The sequence below is a fragment of the Vulpes lagopus genome, chromosome 4 (genome assembly GCF_018345385.1).
Source record: "Vulpes lagopus strain Blue_001 chromosome 4, ASM1834538v1, whole genome shotgun sequence".
Classification (NCBI taxonomy): Eukaryota; Metazoa; Chordata; class Mammalia; order Carnivora; family Canidae; genus Vulpes; species Vulpes lagopus.
The window spans coordinates 44,672,252-44,690,536 of record NC_054827.1 but is presented as its reverse complement, the minus strand read 5'-3'; the positions used below and the strand labels follow the sequence as shown (position 1 = coordinate 44,690,536).

General features: G+C 48.0%; 1 protein-coding gene across 2 annotated transcripts; it reads right to left on the bottom strand.

Annotated features, from left to right (window-relative positions):
- Positions 1-245: 245 nt before the first annotated feature.
- On the bottom strand, positions 246-6,219 carry GIMAP1 (GTPase, IMAP family member 1). Of its 2 annotated transcripts, none has more exons than XM_041751447.1 (3): positions 6,081-6,219; positions 3,697-3,745; positions 246-2,745 (listed from the first exon to the last, which is right to left on the bottom strand). In XM_041751447.1, exons 2-3 carry the CDS (start codon positions 3,737-3,739, stop codon positions 1,877-1,879), a joined length of 912 nt encoding a protein of 303 aa, XP_041607381.1. In that variant the 5' UTR covers positions 3,740-3,745; positions 6,081-6,219; the 3' UTR covers positions 246-1,876. The 2 variants fall into 2 exon arrangements, with proteins under 2 accessions (XP_041607381.1, XP_041607382.1); XM_041751448.1 differs by having other exon boundaries at positions 6,157-6,213.
- Between the last annotated feature and the right edge of the window lie 12,066 nt (positions 6,220-18,285).

The following is an 18,285-nucleotide window of genomic DNA, read 5'->3' as shown; positions in this document are numbered from 1 at the left end:
ACACACTTTCTTCCCAGTGTGTCCTAGATTGCAGTCTTAGTGGGACATGCCTGCCCTCTGGGATCCCCAGAGTGCTCCTTCCCAAATTTCCATCACTTCAATCCCTTGGGAGCTTCTTGGGCTCCCAACCTTCCCACCTGAAGAGAAGAATCGGCTTTTTGGGGGTTATGGGTTAAAACATTCCATTGTTCACTCTGGACACCTTGCTATTCCGTTTTAATTTTTATTTTTTAATTCATTTCTGCTAGTGACCATCCTCTTTCTCAGCAGAGTGACAATGCCAGAGTTTTGTTTCATTTGTTTCTATTTGTACAGTGCAAGAATACATTGAAAAGTGAATAAGACCAAAATCAAGATTCCCTATCAGGTATTCTGCTGGGATCTGCACACAACCCCTTAAGCCAAAATGACCTTTGCAGCCGGGGGAATTTAAAATCTCAGCATTTGGCATCAGAGTTCCTGTTAGTGTCTGCATGGCTTCCATGCAGGACTGTGGGCCTCTCTCTGCAATTTGTGCTCATGTATATGCATCTCATTAGTAATCTGAGGTCATCAGTAATCTGAAAATCCCTGGCTGTGAGGGCAACTGGGTAGGGGGCATGAGAAGGAAGAGATTTGGAAGCAGCAGTATCAGAGAGGAGCTTGAGTTTGTGCATGAGGGTGGAGGTGTTCCAGACAAAGCAAACATGGGTGGAGAGATAGGGAGTTAGGGGGCTTGATGTAGGCTAACCCGGCTCATTTGACCTGGACCAGAGAGCTGACCCTCCCAGAGACACACCGGAGATGAAGAAGATGACTCTGCACCTCACATCATTTCACCAGTTGGCCTACAAGACTGTTTGCCCTCCTCTTACTGAGATGGAAATAAAAGAAAAATTTCCAAACCTCTTGAAAAAAAAAAAAAGATTGATTTATTCATGAGAGACACAGAGTGAAAGGCAGAGACGTAGGCAGAGGGAGAAGCAGGCTCCCTGCAGGGAGCCCCATGCAGGACTTGATCCCAGGACCTGGAAGTCACGACCTGAGCCCAAGGCAGACGCTCAATCCCTGAGCCACCCAGGTGCCCCAAATGTCTTATCTATCCCTGAGTTGAAAAGTGTAACCTTACCCTGTGAGTGTGTGAGCCAGTGAACAAACTTCTCTTTGGGAGTTGGCTTTCTGCAGGCTCTTAATAACCCCTGAGGAATTAGGTCTCTCTGCCTATTCTTCTGGACCTGTACACCCATCTGCCTTTGGCTGCTGAGGGGGCAGGAATGGCCATGCCCAGGGAGACATTGCCTTGCTGGTACAAGGACGGTTTTACTCCACTGTATTCTTAGGATCATATGCCTGCATGTGTGCGTGTGTGCACGGGCACTGGGGTGTGTGGTTTTTGCAGACAGGGTGGAGGAATAACAGGAGTCGTGTCGTTTAATGGGAATATAAGGCAAAACAGACATGTACCACCAATGGAAATATCGATTTCCTTTAACGGGAAGTGACTCTTTAGTGTATGTATTTATTAAACTCAGATTCAACTCAAATACACGAATAGGGACTGAGGCTTTGCTCTGTGACGCCTGTCGCCCTGTGTCTTTCGGGGGGTCCACGGGACGCCAGGGCAAAAAAAGGAGCGAAGACTATCCAATGACAGGGAAAGGCCCCCCGAGGTCAGTGGAGAAGAGACAAAGCCAACGCTGGAGGCTGGGTGTCAGTGAAAGGAGAGCTCAGGGAAGGTCACGTCCCAGGAGGTCTCCCGCTCCTGGGAGAGCGGACCCGGTGGGGCTCTCAACAGGTCGTACCACTAGGGATGGGGCACGACGAGCCCGGGGCCGTGCAGGGGCACCCCACCGGCGGCGAAGTGGTTATCGGGTGCGATGAAGTCCGAGCTGCTGGGTCAGTCCGGACTGACCTCCTGCAAGGCCGGGGGCCGCAGGCGGCAGAGCAGCAGGCCGAGCAGCAGCGCGCCCCCCAGCAGCACGAGCACCCGCCGCCACCGCCGCCGCGCCGCCTCCAGCCAGCGCCGCCCCCGCCCCCACCCCCGCCCCGGGCCGCCGGCCGCCAGCCGCTCGCACACCCGCCGGAGCCCGCCGTCCGGGGCCGCGCCGCGCAGCTCCGCCGCCAGGCGGTACACGTCGTTGGTGAAGGGCGCGTCCGCGTGCTCCCGCGCCAGCCGCGCCGCCAGCGCCAACAGCTCCCCCGCCTGCGCCTCGCGCTCGGCGCCCTCCGCCCGGTTGTCCAGCGCGCACACGCGGCCGCCGCACTCGGCCACCAGGGCCCGCAGCGCGCGGTTGTCGGTGGCGCGCACGTAGTCGTGGGGCGAGGCCCCCGCCAGGTCCTCGCGGCGGGTGAAGACGACGACGGCCCGCGCCAGCACGCCGGGCCCGAACAGCTCGCGGACGCCGCGCACGGCCTGCTCGTCCTGGGCGGTGAAGCGGCCGAGCTGGGTGACCAGCAGCAGCGCGTGCGGCCCGGGCGCCGACAGCAGGTAGCAGCGGCCCCGCTCGGCGCAGCCCCGGTCGGCGCGGCGGCCCTCGGCGCTGAAGAGGTCCGGGGTGTCGGTGACCTCCACGCGCCAGCCGGCCCAGCGGCGGCTCCCCAGGGCGCACGTCCTGGTCACCGGGGCGGCGGCGAGCCTGGACGGGAAGCACCTGTGGCCCAGGATGCTGTTGCCCGTGGCGCTCTTGCCCGCGCCGGTCCTGCCGACCAGGATTAGCCCGAGCCGGGGCTCGCGTGCGGGGGACACGTCGTCCCCGTCCTCGCGACCTGTGGGGACGGCAGAGGAGGCGTGGGCCGCGGTGCCCCGGGGAACCCAGGAGAGCACCGGCGCCTTGGGCTTCTGCTTCTGCACCCGGGCTGTTCCCAGGCGCTCGCTCTGGTCAGACCTGGGCGTCTTTAGCGTCTCTCTTCCCTCTTTGGCTGCAGCTCGTGCACCTGCACCTGGACCAGCCCCCCCCCCCCACCCCCCGGCCGGTGCGCATCGGTGGCGGGGGCGGGGAGGTGGACCCCTGGACGATGGCAGGCCCGAGACTGCAGCCCAGGGCGTCTTGGGTGGTGCGCACCGTGCAGGGCTGTGGCGCACTTGACAACTCCCGTGGCCTCTGGGCCACTGCTCCCAGGCGCCCCGTCCGGGCCAGGAGAGGCGGAGGACGCGGGAGGCCTGGGAGTGAAGTGCTGCCTGGAGCCCCGGGCACCCGGGCTGGGATGCCAGCCCCAGCCAGGTTGCTTAATCTGAGTGTTAGACCCTTCTGCACAAATGGGAGTGGCGACAGAATTGTTTCTCCCAGGGTCTCTCCCCTTCTTCCCACCCCCCCCCCTCCGTTCCTCCCTGGTTCTTAAACCTGCTGCCAAGAAGATACCTGTGAAGCCCCCATCCTTGTTCTCTCGCACATTCTACCTGTGTGGAATCGTGTTCCGCCTACTACATGGTGTTGTACCCTCCACAACCTCTTCTGGGGGCGGGGGTGTTACGGTAGATGTCTTATCCTCATTTTACCCTTTGGGATTGGAGGCACAGACTCCAATCAGAGAACTTACTATCTCACAGTGGGGCAGGAGCAGAGATGCAGCGAAAAGGCAAATCCGGGGCTCTTGCTGCTTCGCCCCAGCCTGGAGACACCTCGGGATTTGGTTCTGCCCAGTTCTGAGTTATCCCATCACCGGGTCCCCCAGAGGCAGCACCTGGGGGCAAGTACACCCCAGGATGTAGGTTCTTACCATAGGCATTTTCTTCATCTCTTGCCATCTTCCGTCCTCCCATGCTTGCCTGAAAGAGTTCCAAACACAGTTGGTTGGTTCACTCGCTCATTCATTCATCTGTCACCCCTACTTACAATGGGTCAGGCAAGGTCCAAAGAGCTGGTGACACCACAGTGAAAAAGGCATGGTTCCTACCTTCCCTGAACATCAGAATTTAGCGAAAAACATTGGAAGGACCTGGCTAGCGTTGGAAGGATACCGTGAGAACTTTTGGGGGGCTTGGCTTGTCTTTCCAGGGACCCCAAATACAGAAAGCAGAGGGCAGATTATAGCGCATCCTCTGTGTCCGCGAGGGAGCTTTAGATGCTAGTTTTCGCAGGTAGTTTTGTGTCAGTGACCTAAGCTGTGGGTACTAAGTTTTCCCAGGAGGTTCCACAGCCAGGGGAGACTTTGGAAAACCCTGGGAATCAGGAATTGGCTCAGTGACTCGGGGATCCGCCTGAGGGTGGTTGGCCTGGGGAAAAAGCAAGAAGAGAATTTGCCTTTTGTTTTTGGAAATTAGAAAGAGAATGTATCTGATCTGAAGAGCCTATGATCAGCTCTCAGAAAACCAAACACTTTGCTTGTGCAATTTGTCTGAATATGATCTGTGTGCTGGAGACACGGGCCACTGCCCTCTGACTCCTACTGTCCTTGCCCCGATTCTGAGGCCTCTCAGAGTAAGTGATTTTACCCAATTCCGACCTGATTTAATGCAGTTAAGCACTCAGTGAACAAGTTTGCCTGAGCACCGGAGTGCCTGGGCACAAGCACACAGCCTGTGCCCCTGGATTGCCTGATACTCAGTCCAAAGCTTTTTGTGTTTCTGCAGTAACACCCTTGCCACGTCCCCAAAGTCCTCAGTAAAGTTCACTCCACAGGCTTTAGGTGATTAGTTATCTTATGCATCCAGGGGATCCCTGGGTGGCGCAGTGGTTTGGCGCCTGCCTTTGGCCCAGGGCACGATCCTGGAGACTCGGGATCGAATCCCACATCGGGCTCCCGGTGCATGGAGCCTGCTTCTCCCTCTGCCTGTGTCTCTGCCTCTCTCTCTCTCTCGCTGTGTGACTATCATAAATAAATAAAGAAAAATAAAAAATAAAAAAAATAGTTATCTTATGCATCCAAATCAGCAAAGTCCTATAACTGACCCCTGAGCAGAAGTGAAGAAACAGAAGATTCAGTGCACAGAACAAGAATGTAGCTACAGCATGAAGTCCTTGTCAATGCTGGAAATGAGAAAGTGTGCTGTAGGCAATTCATCGAACTCCTGGGCTCTTTGGAACCTCTTACAAGGTTTGGATGAGGATTTGGAAAGCTCTTCCAGAGTTTTTGAGAGCTGTAATCTGGGGTTACAAAGGTCGTAGTCATAGAAGAATGTAAAACATGGAGACTCCTGTAATCTTAAATGGCATTGGAGATTATTTAGTCCAGTGCTTCTGAACCTTCTATCTTTTGGAAGTATCTAGGGAATCTTTAAAATATATAATTCTTTGACATTTCAATTCACAGATCTGTACTTTAAAAAGAAAATAGGGATGTCTCGCCCCAGCCCTTGAGTGGTTCTAATGCATTTGGTCCATACTCTGAGTTTCTGAGCCATTCCTCCTGTCCAGCCCCATCATTTACAGCCGAGTGTGAAGAGGGCCTGCAGCCCCCAGAGCCCTGGGTGGCTGGGGCCCCGGGGGAAGGGATGTGTAAAGGCACATGTAGAGCAAGGATTTGAAGACCTTGTTCATCATGGTCGCTGGCTCCTGGAAGTCCCTGTCGTGCACAGGGCTGAGGAGGGGGAGTGTTTGAGGAGGATCCAGCTCACATACATAACTTTCACTTTGTAATGCCTTCTGAGATCCGACAGGCCGCAGTAATACCTTTCGTATTTGCTGCATATGCACTCAGGGAGTTTTTGCAGGCTTCTCTGGGGTGCTGTGTTCCTGCAGTTCCTTCTAGCAAATACCTTTATTACTAGTAGGGGATTAGGGAAGGAGAAAGGATTGAGTCCCAAATATGAAGGTGTGCACTCCACAGCTGGAGGAGATACTTACCACTTCTGAACTTACTTTTTTTTCTTTTTAAATTTTATGTACTTATTCACGAGAGACAGAGAGAGAGGGAGGCAGAGGCAGAGGGAGACTCTCCACAGGTGGAGCAGGGAGCCCGATACGGGACTCCATCTCAGCCCCGAGGATCATGACCTGAGCCCAAGACAGATGCTTCACCAACTGAGCCATGCAGGTGCCCTGAACTTACTTTCTTTGAAACTCAAAGCATCCTTAGAAGCCTGGAAGTGTGAAGGTGTCCTTTCTAGATCCCACGCCCCCTCCTCAGAGGAAGTAGGGTGTGGGTAGGGTGCGGGTACTCACTCAGTGAGCTACACACAGGTCCTGAAGTCTTCACAGCTCCCATACCTGGGCGACCCCCTTCCCCGTATGGGCTCACCTTTCCAGCAGTGATGGTGACAGGCTTTGACGTTGGTTGGAGAGGCCCCTGACCTAGTGCTTTCCCTTCTGTTGGTCTTGAGCATAGAATGCTGCTCCTCCCAGCGCAGGGAGGAAGTCAGGGCCTCTCAGAGCTCAGAGCCCCAGAGGGAGGGCCCAGGGGTGCCGACTTAAAGGGACAGGAACATGGGCCAGCCAGTGGCACCTCTACATCCTTTCCCATGCAAACCTCACCCCCTGCTTTAGATGATGGTGATGTTTCCCACTGGTCCCCATGACACCCCATCTTGTCCCCAGCACAGGCTGTAACCTCAAGAGAAGAGCAATTTAGATTTCTGAAGCCTGTGTTCAGTTCCAGCCTCTACCCACGAATCGTATCTCCAGTTGCTTTTTATTCTTGGGGGTGTTTTCCTATGAAATGGCCTCCTGAGAGTCTCCCTCCCTCCCCAGGACAGGATTCGGGGAGGAGGCCTTGACTGGAGATCAGTGTGGACAGGGTCACTGGTGTGGTCCTCTCTGCCAGTCTCATCATTATTTTTTTTTTAAGATTTTATTTGTTTATTCATGAGGTACACAGAGAGGCAGAGACATAGGCAGAGGGAGAAACAGGCTCCCTATTGGGAGCCTGAGGCGGGACTCAATCCCAGGACCCTGGGATCACGCCCTGAGCTAAAAGTGGATGCTTAACCCCTGAGCTGCCCAGATGCCAGTCTCATCTTTCTTAAAGAAAAGGAGGACTTTTCCAGTTATTAAAGATCAGACAGCAGGAAGGGAATGTAAATTTTTCACACAAGGCTTAAACTAGCCTCAGACCTGAATTTCGGTTTCCTCTCTCAGGAGGGTCATGGGGGAGGTGAGTAAAATAGCCAGCCGTTATGTGGAGAGAAGGCTACAACAGGATATGGTGATACGGACCCTGGACCTGGGTAGGTCATTAATCAGCTCAGATCTTGCCTAACTCACTTAAACTTTTTGGAGTTAACTTCAACCAAAGCTAAATGGCTGGGATCTTTTTACCCATTCTCACCAGCTCATTCTCTCTAGTGATGATACCTACCCCACTACCCTCCATCTTGTCCCTCTCCCCAGCTTTAATGAGATATAACTGAGTTGTAACACTGTAAGTTTAGAGGGCACAGTGTTGATTTGATGCACTTATATGTTGCAAAATGATTAAGGCCATAGGATTATTAGTTAACACCTGCATCACATCACAGAATTACCATTGCTTTTTTTTTTTTTTTGAGTGACAACATTTTTTTAAAGGTTTTATTTATTTGTTCATGAGAGACACAGAAAGAGAGGCAGAGACACAGGCAGAGGGAGAAGCAGGCTCCATGCAGGGAGCTGGATGTGGGACTCGATCCCGGGTCTCCAGGATCAGGCCCTGGGCTGAAGGCGGCGCTAAACCGCTGAGCCACCCGGGCTGCCCTTGAGTGACAACATTTAAGATCATCTACTCTCTTAGCAACTTCTTATGTATGATAGAGTGCTCTTAACTCTCACCACTGTGCTGCACATTAGACCCCCAGAACTTACTCATTTTATAACTGGAACTTTGCACTCTTTGACCAATATCTTCCCCATTTCCCTGTCTTTCAGCCCCTGGTAACTACTACTATACTCTCCATTTCTATGAGTTTGGCTTTTTAAAATTCCTCGTAGAAGTGATATTGTACGTATCTGTTGTTCTGTGTCTGGCTTATTTCATTTTGGACAATGCCCTCAAGTTCCACCCATGTTGTTGCAAATGACAAGATTCTTCTTTCTTGTGGCTGAATATAACATTTATATCTATATATCTCTATCGATCTATCTATCTATCAATATACATATATATATTTTATCCATTCATCTACAGACGGACACTTTGGTGGTTTCCATGTCTTGGCCCTTGTGAATCATGCTGCAGTGGACATGGGAGTGCAGATATCTCTTCAAGATGCTGCTTTCATTTCCCTTAGGTAAATACCCAGAAGGGATTACAGGATTACCTGGTAAGTCTATCTGTAATTTTTGGAGGGTCCTCCACTGCTTTCCACAGTGGCCGCACCAATTTACATTCCCGCCAGCAGTGCACAAGGGTCCCCCTTTCTCCACATCCTTGCCAACACTTGCTGTCTCTTCTATTCTTGATGACAGCCATTCTGACAGGTATGAGGTGCCATCTCATTGTTGTTTTGATTTGCATTTTCCTGACGGCAATGACATGGAACACTTTTCATGTTACCTATCAGCCATTTGTATGTCTTCTTTGGAAAAAAATGTCTATTTAGTTCCTCTGCCATTTTAAAAATTGAATTTCTTGTTGTTGTTGCTGTTGTTTTAAGATTTTATTTATTTATTTGAGAGAGAGAGTGAGCATGAGGGGGAAGGGCCGAGGGGGAAGGAGAAGCAGACTCCCCACTGAGCAGAGAACCTGTTTCTGGCTCCATCCCAGGACCTTGAGATCATGACCTGAGCTGAGGTAGATACTTAACTAACTGAGCCATCCAAGTGCTCCTTGAATTGCTTTTTTTTTTTTTTTTAATGTTTGAATGATATGAGTTCTTTATATACTTTGGATATTAACCCTTTATCGCATATGTGATTTGCAAACATTTTCTCCCATTCATTGGGTTGCCTTTTCATGTTGTTGATGGTTTCCTTCACTGTGCAGAAGCTTTTAGTTTGATGTCATTGCATTTATTTATTTTATCTTTCATTGCCTTTGTTTTTGGGGTCAAATCCAAAAAATTATTGCCAGGACTGATGTAAAGGAGCTTACCCACATCATACTGATTTTAAGCCTCTTAAATTTATTGAGGCTCATTTTATGGCCTATTGATCATAGTTAGGAGAACATCTTTGTGCCCTTGAAAAAAATATGTATTCTACTTTGTTGAGTAGACTGTTCCAATGATAGGCCCAATTGGTTTATGGTGTTGGTCACATCTCTTTCTCTTTTGACCTTCCGATTAGTTGCTGTGCACACTGTTCAAAGTGGGGTATTGAAGCCTACAGCTTATTGTCAAATTGTCTATTTGTCCTTGACTTCTGTTATTTTTTTGCTTTGTATGTTTCAGGGCTCAATTGTGAAGTTCATATATGTTTATAATTATTATAGCTTCAAATTCACTGATTCTTTCTTCGCCCAGCTTGAATCTATTATTGAGCCCCACAGGTGTATTCTTCATTTCAATTATTATACTTTTCAACTGGAGAATTTCTATTTTGTTCTTAAAATATAATTTCTGTACTCTTATTGACATGCGAAGGATAGCAAATCAAGGCCTAGAAAAGCAGAAAGGGGATCAGTTTGCAGACGAGCTACTATATGCTATGTTACCTCAGCTGCCCAGTTTTTAACAAGAACTACAAAATATACATCAAAACAAGAAAGTATGACCCACGTACTGGAAACAATCAGGCCACAGGAATGGCATGCGAGAGCCCCTGGATATTGGATTTGAAGACAGGGCTTCAAAGCAGCAATTATAAGTGCATTTAAATAACTCATGGAAATCACACTTAGAGAAATAAAGAAAGCTATGGAGACAATATCTCAGCATAATAGATTCAGAGAAAGCATTTGACAAAACTGAACAGCCTTTCATAATAAGAACACTCAACAGACTGGAAATAGAAGGAGACTTCCAGGAGTACATGGGTGGCTCAGTGGTTGGGCGTCTGCCTTTGGCTCAGGTCATGATCCCGGGGTCCTGGGATCAAGTCCTGCATTGGACTCCCGGCAGGGAGTCTGCTTCTCCTTCTACCTATATCTCTACCTCTCTCTCTTTGTCTCTCATCAATCATTAAATAAAATCTTTAAAAAAGAAAGAAACTTTCATAACCTGGTGAGGGGCGTCTATGGAAAATCACATGGCTAGCATCCTAGTTCATGATGAAAATCTGAAAGCCTAGCCCCTGTGATCGGAAATGAGGCAGGGATGTCTGCTCTGGTCACTTCATTTCAGCTTTGTGTGGCCATGCTTACCATCTTGGCTAAACTCCTGTGGTGTGAAACCTCGGGTGCGCCCCTCACAAGGTACAACCTGGAACCTGCACACAGTCATGGAGTGACAGTAGTTGTAGCAGTACTCTTATCTCTTTTCCCTAATCACTCTGCTACTCTGCATACCTCTGTTGGTACAACACTCAGCTGTAAGCCTACGAATTGCCAGCTGATTGCTCTCTGGTTGTTTAGAAGGCCTTGGGACATAAATTGTTCCACAGTCTGATTTAACTAAATCCACAGAGAGTGGCTTCTGTGGCCAGTCTTTCAGCTTTTCTCTGACCCTAAAAGGACTCTCCTTAGTTGCTTCTTTTCTTGATTCTCTCTGGCCAGCTGGCTGGCCTGTGGTTTTTCTTGTATTGCTTGTAGGGTTACCAGTCTCCTCTAAATTGCTTGTCCCACAAAATGTTCGTTCTTTTCAAGAGTAGCCTTTGACTTGAATTTCCTATTCCTAGTAAAGGAGGCCTAGGCCCAGAGCAGGGGATGATAGCCTCTGGTCTTTTCAACTTGCCTCTCCCACCGTGGACCTGCTGTCCTCTGAGGGAACTGGACTGTGGGCAGCTGGGCCGCCACCGTTGGCAGCCTGCTGGCTCTGGGGTGCGGCCGCTGCCCCGTGAGTAGAAGAACAGGAGGGTGCTGCTGGCTGCACCCACCAAGAATTTAGTTTCCACAACCAGAATCAGAGGGGATGAGAAATGTTGCGCACTCACACCTATTTCTAAGATACGGTAGTCTTACTGGTTAGCCGAGGAGAGCGGGAGCCCCACCTTCTTGGCCACACCTGCCCAGAATGCAGGTTCCTCCTAGATGAGCTGAGTTGGAAGGGAAGAAGCAGGTTATGGCCTAAGTGTCACAGACTCACTGTTCTTACTAAGGGTTAGTGTATTTTTTTTAAAAATAAATATTTCTTTGTTTGCTATATGACCTTGGAACAACTCTTAGAGACTAAGTTTTTTTTGAAATAACTTGGACCAGTTGTAGCTTCTCCACCAGTAAGAAGTCTGCTTGGTTCTTCACGATGCATTCTGGAAGTGGAAGCATGTCAGTAGTTGATCAAACCCCACCCACCTTGCTTCCTTCTTGCTTCTGGGTGCTGGATTTCATATAGTTTTGTTTCTACTGTGCTGTTGATATCTGTTGTACTTGAAGGAAATGTTGCCACATGGGGAGCCAGGTGGCAGTCGTATCTGGAGTCCCAGTCTCCTGCTGTGTGCAGATCTGGAATCCTTACAGAGGGCCAGAGAAATGCTGGTGTCACCCTCCATCTCCAAATAGTCACGTGTGCTCTTTCACAGCTTAAAACTGAATCACGTAAACACAATGTTCAAGTTCCGTTTCTTTCTTGACTAAATAATAGTCAAGAACAATGAGGCTGCTCAGCTGTTTCTTAGCTATTTAGACTTTGTGTTAAAATTTGTTAAAATTTTGAAAGATAGCAACCTCCAGGTGCACCTGTACCCATGTAAAGCGGAGCTGATTTGGTTCAGCTCATGTCAGAGTCTAAAATGCTGTGCTTGTTCAGACCCAGGCCCCCATGTGGGTTGGAGATTCCCAGGAAAAACCCTCTTCGTCCTCAACCTGGCATCAGCCTGCAGATGGAAGGGGAGAGAGTCTTGTGTAGAGGTCAGTGCCATCCTCATCATGGAATGGCTCCCTGGTCCTGCCTTCCTCCTCCAGTCCCCCCGGGAGCACAGCAGCACGCACAAATAAGAGGACATGGCATGGGGGCGCCTGGGGGGCCCAGTTGGTCAAGCTTCTGACTTTAGCTCAGGTCATGATACAGGGTACTGAGATTAAGCCTGGAGTCAGGCTCCCTGTTCAGCTGGGGAGTCTGCTTCTCCCCCTCCTGCTCCTGCTGCTTGTGCTCTCTCTTGCTCACTCTCTCTGTCAAATCAATCAATCAATCAATCAATCAATCAATCTTAAAAAATAGAAGAATACATGGGTCTGTAAGCTTGCCTTTGGGACCTGTGCTGTGGCCGCAGCTCAGAGAGGAAGTGGTGAGGAAACAGACTCGTGGGGAGCTGAGGCAGGAAATGGCTGCACCTGAGATAAGATGCATGGGTTTCTTTTTTATTTTATTTTCTACTATATATATATATATATATATATATATATAGTGTCAAAAATATATATTTTTTTTACATTTTTAAAATTTAAATTCAGTTTGCCAACATATAGTGTAACACCCAGTGTTCATGCCATCAAGGATGCATGTGTTTCTGTACAGAAGTGAATTTACAATAAAGGTTGCTTGTTTCTTGAAATTATAGGGGATTATGGGAACAACGAGAAAATACTAAGCTGTGATGTTGACATATACATTACTTTTGTCCCTTGTCAGCATTTTTTTCACTTTTCTTTAAAGATTTTAAAATTTATTTTAGAGAGAGATAGAGCACGGGGGGAGGGGCAGAGAGGGAGGGAAAGAGAGAAGCAGACTCCCCAACAAACACGGGACCAGATGAGGTGCACCACCCCGAGATTACGACCTGAGCTGAAACCAAGACATTTAACCAACTTTGCCACTCAGGCACCACCCGCCCATCTTGTCAGAGTTTTATTTATCATGTTCATCATTTGTGGTAAAGCACTTGGAAGCACTATCTTACAGGAAGATTGGAGTGAAGCAACAAAAGACGTGCGTTGAAACCAAAAGAAAGAAATGACGGTAATAGCACAGGGGGTGCCAACTTAATTGTAAATCCCAGGAGAGAGAGAGCAAGTCACTGAGTGTATGGGCTGGTTCTGGCAGCTTTGAATTCTTTCCCTGATTCCCGTTGTCCTGAGTGGCCTCTTCCACCATGGAATGGCTAAGAATCCGGAGGCTATCCAAGCAAACACTGTGGGGTTTGGAGTTGTGGTACGGAAAAGTCTATGGACAAGTGAGGAAGGGAACTGTGTGTGTATGTTGAGACTAGCAGAAACATGCCTGTTTCCTTGCTTCTTGCTTTTTTGGCTGTTGGTGCCAGGTGGTAAGTAAAGCTGGTTTTGGGAACTGTCCATAACTGTCCATTCTGATGGCCCCTGTGACTCACAAGCACTGGGAGAAGAAGGTCCAGACTCATACTTCTCCTTTCCGGCAGACCCCTCAAGCCCAGAGTCCCAGCCCCTGCTTGTGGTCTCCCTTTGAGGATCACGATTCCCTGCTCCACCGTGGAGGTTTATAACTACAACCAACCAACATCTGAGAAGTTGTGTGGCTGAGTGGGTCAGGGCTCACGGCTCGTACCAGTGGGAGAATCTGGGGATTTATCCTTAGCGGGCGAGGCCCAAATATTATCGTATGATATAATTCTATAGTTGGCGTCGTTTAGATAATCTAGTACTTCCCTATCATCTTATCAGTAAAGATACTGGGGCTCACAGGGGTTATGGATTTTTGTCTTGTTTTTTGATATTCTCTAAGCCATAGATTGAATCAGACCCACACACTTCCCACTGACTGCATTTCATATATTAGTGGGGGAAACACTCCCATGATGATTAAGATAAAAAATTCTTTTGAGTGGTTTTGGTATTCTCTAAGAGTGTGGGATTGGCTCTTGCTGGGGCATGCTGGGGCATGCTTCTACCTTTTAGGCAGAGGGGGCTTATCACCCCTTCAGCTCACTCCACCTGAATAGGCTGCCTGCCCCCCTGAAGAGTTCAGGAGGCCTTACCTGTACTGCCAGGCCTTAAGTTCCTTCTCTCTCCTTCTCATTCTCTTTTTTAAAAGATTGTATGTATGTATGTATGTATGTATGTATGTATGTATGTGAGAGAGAGCACGTGCATGAGCAGGGGAGGGGAAGGCGCAGAGCCAGAGGGAGAAGCAGACTCCCCCCTGAGCAGGGAGCCCCATTCGGGGCTCCATCCAGGACCCACAGATCATGGCCTAAACTGAAGGCAGATGCTTAACTGGCTGAGCCACACAGGCACCCTTCTCTTTCTCTTTAAAAGAAACAATTTTTAGTTTTTGTTTTGGTGTTGTGTAAATTGTTGACAAAGACTAAATACTTTGGAGGATTTAAGTCTAAATTCTCCTGAGAAAGCCACAGCTTCTCTCATCACTGAGCTCCGTGGTCCATCTGGGCCAGATATGTTGTGGAAAATGAGGAAGAACGTGGTCAATGGAATTCACCCTTTCTCGCACTGTGTAGTGCAGAGGGGAGAACTTTGGGGTGTTAAGAGGATGGGACAAAATGCAGGCCGGTGGAAAGGCAGAGGAGAGGGGAAGGTGACATAGAAGGCTCCTAGCCCTGCTCTCACAGATTGCCCCAAACTCAAGCTTGAAACAACAGAATGTGATTTCTGCTCCGGAGTCCAAAAGCAAGATGGCAGCAGAGCTGCGCTGTCTCTGAAGGCTCTAGGGGGAGAGCCTTGCTTGCTTGGTCCTGGGCTCTGCTAGTCGCTGGCCATCTTAGTGCTCCTTGGCTGGCAGATGCATCGCCAGTCTCTTTCCTCTTGCATTTTTACGGTAAGCAGCAAGGAGAAACCAGCAAGGTGTGTACCTTCCTCACTTTTCTCAAAAACCTCCTCAGCTGAATATTCCAGTTCATCACTCACACAGCTTGCTGTCCACCCAGCAGTAGAATTCCATTCAGCCAACTTCCTCGCCACTTTGTGACAAGCACCACCTTTCCTCCAGTGTCTAGCAATGTAGTCCCCACCTCGATCTGGGACCTCACCAGAAAGTGCCCTTCATGTTCATCTTTCCACCAATAGTCTCTTCAGGGCTATCTAGGCCTTTCCTGTCCTGTACCCCAGGATTCCTCCTTCCCCTATCCATTACCCAATTGCAAAACCACTTCTACACTTAAGGTAATTTTCACCCCGTTTCTTGGCTCCAAAATCTATATTAATTTCCCAGGACTGTTGTAACAAATGACCATAAACGGTTGCTTAAAGCAGCAGAAATTTGGCCATCCTTGGTGTTCCTTGGCTTATAAGTATATCACTCCAATCTCTGCCCCTTTTGTCACATGGTATTCTCTGTATCTGTGTTTGTTTGTTTCTAGAGAGAGAGAGTGTGTATGAGCAGGGGTGAGGGGGGTAGAGGAGCAGAGGAAGAGAGACAGAATCTTCAAGCAGACTCCCCACCTAGCACAGAGCATGATGCAGAGCTCAATCTTCTGACCCTCAAGATCATGACCTGAGCCGAATCAAGAGTCGGACACTTTACCCACTGAGCCACCCCGGTGCCCCTGTCTCTCTGTGTTTAAATTTCCCTCATTTTAGAATAATTCCAGTCACTGAATTAAGGCTCACCTTAATCTAAACTTAGTGACATGGCAAAGACCTTAGTCCAAATAATTCACATTCTCAGGTACTAGGAGTTAGGACGTGAACATATCTTTGAGGAGGACACAATTGAACCTGGGTGGTAAGAAAGGGAAAGTGCATGCAGTTGGAGGGTAAAATACCATCCTCCCATCTCTTCCTTTTCCACCCCAGTTGCAGTTACTAGGTTAAGCCCATTGGTATAGTTTTCTTATGTCACTGGTTCTGGGGAGCATTCTACTGCCTAGGGCTGAGACTCCACTCCTTGGCCTGGTACTTAACAATCATTACAATCTGCATCAACTTTTCTTCCAAAGCCAATCTTCTATTTCTCTCCTTGAGAAGTAGTATAATACAGTAGTTTCAGTGGAGTTCTGCATATCCAAATTATTAGTCATCACTCCTGTTGATATCTGTTTTACTGTTGTGAGGATCAAAGGTGGTAATGATATGAAGGCCAGTGCCTGCAACACAGTAGGTGCTCAATAGAGACTGGTAATGATTCCTCCACTCCAAATTGTTTGCAGTTCTCTACCTGTGTCCTGCTATTTCCCCCCTCTTTTTTTTTTTTAAGATTATTTATTTATTTATTTATTCATGAGAGACACAGAAGGAGAGCGAGGCAGAGACACAGGCAGAGGGAGAAGCAGGTTCCATGCAGGGAGCCCGATGACAAGGGACCCATTCTGGGTCTCCAGGATCACGCCCTGGGGCTGAAGGCGGCGCCAAACTGCTAAGCCACCAGGGCTGCCCTCCCCCTCTCTTTCTTAGAGTACAGCGTTAAAAAAAATAAAAAAATAAGCAGAAGCAAAACCATGGGGTGCCTGGGTGGCTCAGTTGAGTGGCCTACTCTTGATCTCAGCTTGGGTCTTGATCTTAGGGTCATGAGTTCAGCCCTGTATTGGGCTCCACATTGTGCATGGAGCCTACTTTAAAAAAGAAAAAAGCAAAATCATGACTCTTGTGCAAGTATAAACAAAGATTTTGCTCAACTCATTGGTTTAATGAGGGAACTGGCAGGATACAAGAATTGGTTCAAAGTTCATTTAAGAATCTAGGGTTGACTCTCCAAGAGAGTAATAAGATGTAACTTTTGAGTTATACATTCCATTAGACAGAAAATTATTTGCATATCTATAAGGCAGACATATGCAAAATACCTCTCTTTCCTTATAGAGTTGTAAAATATCTCAGATGACAGTGAAGCACAGGCCACACAGAGAGAAAGAACACTCAGTAATCTCTCCTACCTATTTTCAAAGATTTTATTTATTTATTCATGAGACACACACACACACACACACACACACACACACACAGAGGCAGAGACACAGGCAGAGGGAGAAACAGGCTCCATGCAGGGAACTGGACATGGGACTCGATAGCAGGACTTCAGGATCACGCCCTGGGCTGAAGGCGGCGCTAAACCGCTGAGCCACCAGGGCTGCCCTCTCTTACCTATTTTTAAATTTTGGACTATTTTAATGGTGTTCTCCACGTTATGATAATGAACAGCCCCCAACAATTATTGTTGATCTTCAAAGATTGATTTTATTATGTGTGGCCTGATTATTTACATGGATGCAGCAAAAATCTTAATTAATTGGAATAGCCTCCTTGAATTTGTTCAGCTTAACAGTATTAGGCAACTCTTAATTCCAAAGAACAGACTTCATTTTGGAAATATTCAAGACAAATCTTGAATCAGACTCTATCATTCTTCTATCCCAAGGGTAGGAAGCCGAGACCCAAACACTTTCTCTGATAAAATTTGCATATTGTGCCTATAAGTCTCAGTGAATTTTCCTCTTCTTGAGGTCTCCAAAATTTGCTAAGGTTTCTGGACTGCCAGGGAGTAGACTTCCTTATTACCTGAGAGACAGATCCTGGAAGCCAGACGTCATATTAGTTTTCTCGGGAGGGTTTTATAGGCATTTGCTCCATATACAACACCAACCATTGCTCCCTAGTAGTGGTCTGGTTATCCTTGATTAAATAAAAATCACTCTCAGATATCACACTATAGGGGCACCTGGGTGACTCAGTCAGTTAAGTGCCTGACTATTGATTTCAGCTCAGATCATGATCTCGGGGTGTGAGATCAAAGCCCCATGATGGCTTCTGCCTTGGGCATGGAGCCTGCTTAGAATTCTTTCTCTCCTTAAAAAAAAAAACATGCACACACCATATAGATGACCTTGGTGCAGAATTGTTTTTTTTCAATTGTATCTTTGTAAAAAAGAAGATAGATTTTTAATGGACCTATACAATATAAATAGCAACATAAAAGTGGAACAAAACTCAGCAGAAGTATTTGTTTTGGAATTCTGAAGGTTAAGTGAAGATCAGCTAACATTTAAAAATGGTTGGTATCAGGGCAGTCCGGGTGGCTCGGCGGTTTAGTGCTGCCTTCAGCCCAGGGCATGATCCTGGAGACTCGGGATCGAGTCGCACGTTGGGCTGCCTGCATGGAGGCTGCTTCTCCCTCTACCTGTGTCTCTGTCCCTGTCTCTCTCTCTCTGTGTCTCTCATGAATAAATAAATAAAATCTTAAAAAAAAAATAAAAATGGTATCAGTTTACAAATATATGATCTACTAAATTGTGAATGGGAGATAGTTTACAGCAAAAGAAGGGAAGTTTCCTCATATATCTGTACAAGTAGAACATTGAAAATAACGCCATCAGTATTCCAAGCAAATAACCACAATGCAATTTCCTTAATCAGTTCACTCGGTCCTATGTAATTAATTCTCACTCTGCTGGATCTTGAACCAGTCATCTGATTTCATGAGGGACATATGCTTCCAGACTGAGTCCCAGCAGTCCTGGCTCCACTCACTGGCACAGTCTGAGCATTGACTAAGCACTCCAT